Source organism: Macadamia integrifolia, chromosome 13, assembly GCF_013358625.1.
Source record: "Macadamia integrifolia cultivar HAES 741 chromosome 13, SCU_Mint_v3, whole genome shotgun sequence".
In the NCBI taxonomy this organism is placed as follows: domain Eukaryota; kingdom Viridiplantae; phylum Streptophyta; class Magnoliopsida; order Proteales; family Proteaceae; genus Macadamia; species Macadamia integrifolia.
The window spans coordinates 26,817,429-26,823,213 of NC_056569.1; the positions used below are offsets into that span (position 1 = coordinate 26,817,429).

Here is a 5,785-nt window from a genome sequence, read left to right on the forward strand (position 1 = left end):
CGATACTCACCGATACGTGCTGATATATACCGATACGTACCGATCGATACATACCGATACTCACCGATACGTACCAATACATACCGAAACGTACATTTTACCTCAATTTTATATTTTTCATAGAGTCGTATCGAGGCATGTCGTATCGTATCGATGTGTATTAGTGGTGTATTGATGCATATCGGTATGTATTGTAGGATATATATCGATACGAAATGATTTAAAATATTCAATGTATCGTATCGGTGTGTATCGTATCGACCGACTAAATTTAAGATACGTATCGGAGGGTATCGTATCGGTATCGGAGATACTTAAAACCATGAAAACAACTAAGGGAAAGGTACAGGCCTATCAACAGCAAAATGATACATCAAAGAGCGGGGGGAAGATAACAGAAGTAAAAAAAGAAGAAGAAGAAGATAACAGAGGTAGGGAGACCCCAAGACACAACAATGAGCTTGTTCCTTAGGGGTGTCATGGACTATGCAGTTGGTGGAGGCACCCAAGTTTGGAGCTAACATCAAAGTATATGGCTTTCCAAATCGTGTCAACAAAGTGAGAATTGGAAGTCCATTTACGAAGATTGCGCTCCATCCATGTATGGTTGATAGTAGCACAAAAGGCAAGCTTTCCAACATTATCACAAATAGTGGGACCACCAAAGGTCATGTCAACCCATATCCATTCTCTACTCAAGGGGAGGATTCTTCTACGACATGGCCAACAGGTGCTGAATTTCCCCTCACTGGGAACCCATAACTGGAAATGTTCCATTTCTCCATGGACCAATTGGCAGAAGTAGCTGACTGTCCTGGTCATACATGAGGATTGAGAAAATCATCTCCACTAAATGCACTTGAATATTCAGAACCCATTCTGGAGTCCTACAAAATTTCTCTTTTGCCAAATGTCTAGCAGTTTTAAAGTGTTATTGTGTTGGAAATCTTTTTGAAGGAAAATATTATTTTCCAAGTCATCTCCTAGTCAGGACATTGTTCAGAGCACATGTGAGCTTCAGATTATTTTCGCATTCAGATTTCCTATATACTTTAATTGCATTTGGGAGTGTAGTAAGTCTGTAAGTAGCTCCTTTTTTTTTTTTTTTTTTTAAGAATTTAATAACCAACACCATTGTCATATCTGAAGACTATTGTCCTCAGACTGATCTGTATTGGTCATACTTAAAATTTATGAGCTTGTAGTTGTCAGAATTAAAACTTTACTATTTGAATTTTGGAAACTGGGTCAGTTTGATTACAAATTAGTAATCCTAGGATGTTTATATAGACTTGAGGTGTAGCATTTGATTATGTTTGGTTATGTTTAGACATCAATTATTGTTCCAAAATTTTACCTAGACAGACGTATTTAGATGCTTTCAGTCTTCTTCATATAATTGAAACAATTTTTGCAGGCATGCTCAAGTTGAAGGATCTTACAAAATCAATCTGCACAAAGTTGCAAGAACGCTTTATAGAGGGCTTGGAGCTGGAGGTATATGGAAGAAAAGATAATTGTATTCACCGGTGCAAATTACTTAGGGTTCTGAAGGATGTTGAAAAAGTTCAGTATGAAGTAGGATGGCTTGACAATGATAAGAAAGTGACTGGTAGTTCAATAGTAAATGCGGATGATTTGATATCAAAGAAGCTGCCTTTCACCAGAAATGTACTTAAGTCATTTATTAGAGAATCCACTTCAAGAAGTTTTCCATGGGTGGTTCATGATAAACTGGCAAAGAAACATGGAATTTCCACTGAACCTCCAGAAGAGCTGCGAGAGAAACTCTATAGACGCAGAAGGAAAAGCATAGAAGCTAGCAAAACTGTCTCAGTAATTTCCTAATCAGACTTATTTCTTTGTACTATAGTTTTAATGAAAATTATAATTTCTTGATTGCTCTAAATTTCTCACATTCTCTTACTCAGTATACTAATAATGAGGAGACCGACAAACGGAAAATACTAGAAACTGAGAACTCTGAAGGCTTGACCATGAGAAAGAAGGCAAGGAAAGGTAGTTATATGGTCAAATAGTCCTTGTGAACTTGATTTTAATCTTGTATAAATTTTTTGGTATACTTGTGCTGCACTACAAATACCAGCTTACATGACAGAAATGATCATACAATGTTTTGATATTTTTTACTTCTGTTGGAGAAATGTCATGGAGACATGGATGATATTCCTCATGCTTAATGGATGACATGCCTTCTCTTTTTTTTTTTTTTTCTCCCCCCCCCCCTCCCACCCTGAGATTAGTGATGTATTTCATTTATACTTTCCAATGAACCTCACGTTTGTTTGGACGCAAAGCTACTTCTGTATTTTAAAATGTCTGGGAGTGTTCTTGACTAAAAATTTGTCTAAACGAATCTTTATTTGACTATGCTGCTTCCTTTTGACATCTCAATATGCAGAAACTGAAAAACCGAAGGAGGAACCAATCAGATACCCAATCGATGATACTTTGGTTCAACCTGGAGCTGATGATCCAGTTTTCACTGATCGTCCTTCACCATCAAGGGATTTTGGAATTCCAATGGACTGTGTTGGGGATCTTCTAATGGTTTGGGACTTCTTCTCTTCATTCGCCGAGTTGTTGAACTTGTGGCCATTCTCCCTTGAAGATTTTGAAAATGCAATTTGCCACAAGGATAGCAATCTTATTCTCGTAGTGGAATCACATTCGGCAGTTCTTCGTTTGCTAATGAAAGACAAAGGCGGCTACTTCATGGTTATACAGGGAAAAAAGCGGAAGCCAAAGGTAGAAAATCCAGTTAGTGATGGAGTTAGTTTTGAAAATACATGGTTATTTAAATACTCCTGTGTAACCTTGTTCTGTAAAATTTGATTCATTTTACATCTTCCCTGATATTGATTATTTTTGCAATTGTCTTTTGTTCCTTCCCTTTCAGATTTCTCCAATGAATTGGAAAGACTATTTGTGTGACTTCTTAGAGATGGAAGATATACGAGAATTATCTACTCATATAGGAACAATAAAACGGGGTCATTATGGCCTTCTAGATCCTCAAGCTAAATTGGGCATCTTGCGGGACCTGGTTGATCAGGCCCTTGCGACCAATGCTATCAGGGAGCAGTTGGATAAATACATTCAACAACATCAGGAACTTGCAGCCACGAGGAGGGGGGAGGCATTGGAGGAAGCTAGAAAGCGGAGAGAGGAGAAGGAACTTTTGAAAGCTGACTCTGACACCAAAGGACTACTACAGGGTCATACCCAGGAGAATGGAGGACACATCTTGAACAGATCTGAGAATGGTGATGGCAATGGGACAATTGGAGACAGTACAGACAAAGAAGATCAGAAGGAGGGGAACCATGCATCAGAAAACAGGTATAGGTTCTTGTATTTTTAGCTAGGACTATGATGATTTGAGATAAAAATGATTTGATTTACTAGATAAAATATTGCATTTAAGATCATGGCTTTGACTTTTATGCAGTGAAAGCCATCATGCAAACATGGCATCAAGGAAAGTCGAGCAAAAGAAGAATTTGAAGGTCACTCCAGAGGATATGCAAGTGTCATCTAGCACGGAGGATCACAGAAAAGGATTGCGAAGAAAGAAAGATAAAGAAAAGGAAGCTCAAGAGAAGAAAAGTAGAGAGCAAAGGGTGAGGTGAAACTTTTTGTTCTCTCTCTCTCTCTCTCTCTCTCTCATATCATCACACAAATAGCTTGACATTGTTCATTCCACAGAAGGAACATCTTGAGCGAGAGATGGAGAAATGTTTTGTTCGCACCAACTCTTTAGGGAAAGATGGAAATTATAACAGGTATTGGTTTTTCGGGCATGATGGGAGAGTCTTTGTTGAGAGTTCTGACTCCAAGCTGTGGGGATATTACAATGTCAAGGAAGAGGTAATCATATCATTGATATACATAAATGGGACCGAGCCAGTGTATGCATATTTTTCAAAATTTTAATGATTACAACCTGCCTTTATTAAGCAGCTTGATGCATTGATGGGTTCACTGAATTGTAAAGGGGAGAGGGAGAGGGCTCTCAGAAAGCAGCTTGAAAAGTATTATGACAGCATATGGTGAGTTTACTGTTCTTGAATCAATAAGGTAGAGATTTCTGGTATCTATTGATGAACGATTCCATTGATACTTGTCTTTAAAGATGTTTCTTTGCTTCAGTATATTTGAAAGTGGTGGTGGAAGTAGAAGGCATTAGTTGCTGGAGTAGCTTCCTTTTTGACACTGGCTAAAATGCCTCTTGTTTTTAACTGCTTATTAGTGTCCTTTTACATTCTGTACATCAACTAACTATTGGATAGATCCAAATTACCCTTCTGTGTTCCTACACCCCACCCCCCCAATTTACGTAATAAATTTCACAGTTCTTATGGAAGATCAATGTAATGCATGTTATCAAATTAGGGTGACTAAGCGACCCAAGGTGTGCATTATGTTTACGTAATACAGCAATGATATAATTATGTTTATATTCTACATCAAGAATCAACATCGAAGCCATAAAAATGCAATATGATATAATTGTGTTGGTAATGACGTAATATGAGAAAATTAACATTTAATAAGCAAAGGATAGGATATGATATAAGTATAATCAATATAAAAAAATAAAAATAAAAATTCAACTAAGAGTATAATAGCATATAACTAAGAAAAAAAATTATATAGTATGCATTAAGCATGTTCTCATGTATCTCAATGCTCCATAATCCTGTAAACAAACCAATTAAAGGGTTATATATATATATATATATATATAAACACACACAAAAATACAATAATGTGTCTGCCCAGGTGACACCCAAGTGACCAAGGTGTTGCCTCTCTTGCGTCCAATAAGGTGACAGTCTGCCTTGGACCCTGAAAAGCACCTGGATGCCTTGATTACTATGCACGTTGTGTTTGTGAGATACTGAAATTTACATGTTAAGTGTTAACTACTTGTAATAGATGATTGCCCTCTTATTGGAACATCCAATCTTCAACCTCATTCTGGCCATTGCATAGTTTGTCTTCTTTGGGATGGGTGTTTTATCCTAGTTCTTATTCTTAGGTAAGTGCTGGCTGTTATTCTACTGCACCTTTTTGTATGTTTATATCCCTTTTTTTGGGAGTGAAAGACACCAGAAATAATTTTCAACATCAGTTGGCCCATTTATCATCTTTGAGAGGGTGATATTTATCCTGGCAGCATTCAGGGATGTTGTTACTTTTAAGCTGCAGCCCTCCCCCTCTTTTATGGCCATTTTTCGCACCATGTATGTGGTGTTTCACTTTTTCTTTCAACAGTCTCACTTTTTCAGACAATTCTCAGAGCATTATACCTCACATTGAAAAATTAGATTGCTCTGGAATTTAACATGACCATGTGATAATGTGGACATGTCCATTGAATTTGGCAATTAACCTAGTTGCCACTTGTCAGTAATAAAGGGCATGTAGGAAGGATTCGGGACAATATGTTAGTGTCTGACATGGCTACAGGGTTTCTGTTGCAGAACCTCCTGTGAGCAAGATATATAGTAGGTTTCCAGCAGGACTTCAATTTGGAAATGAAGTTTCTTACATAGATCATATTAAGTTTGGTAACTTGAATACCTGTTCAAATATCATCACTAGTTGAATGCTCCCTTCACACCAGAAATTTTTTTCTTTAATACTTGTCTGTTGAGGAAGAAGAGGTACAGAATGAGACAATCCTCACTGCCCTTTTGTTTCATATGGGATATTAACCTGCTCCTTCAGTGTGTGTGTGTGTGTGTTTTTTTTTTTT

General features: G+C 37.3%; 1 protein-coding gene across 8 annotated transcripts in view; it reads left to right on the top strand.

The window, feature by feature from the left end:
- Positions 1 to 5,785, top strand: part of LOC122058590 (DDT domain-containing protein DDB_G0282237-like) — a 20,578-nt gene that overhangs the window by 8,204 nt on the left and 6,589 nt on the right. For 6 of the 8 annotated variants that reach the window (XR_006133849.1, XM_042621224.1, XM_042621226.1 and 3 more), the window contains 7 exons: positions 1,418 to 1,836; positions 1,932 to 2,019; positions 2,423 to 2,769; positions 2,921 to 3,363; positions 3,473 to 3,644; positions 3,730 to 3,891; positions 3,985 to 4,073. Coding sequence is in view for 6 of the 8 variants with exons in the window: in XM_042621224.1 (XP_042477158.1) it covers positions 1,418 to 1,836; positions 1,932 to 2,019; positions 2,423 to 2,769; positions 2,921 to 3,363; positions 3,473 to 3,644; positions 3,730 to 3,891; positions 3,985 to 4,073 (1,720 nt within the window). In the remaining 2 variants the exon portion in view is untranslated. Of the gene's footprint in view, positions 1 to 1,417; positions 1,837 to 1,931; positions 2,020 to 2,422; positions 2,770 to 2,920; positions 3,364 to 3,472; positions 3,650 to 3,729; positions 3,892 to 3,984; positions 4,074 to 5,785 lie in introns of those variants that run through there. The other 2 variants (XR_006133850.1, XM_042621225.1) reach the window with 2 other exon arrangements.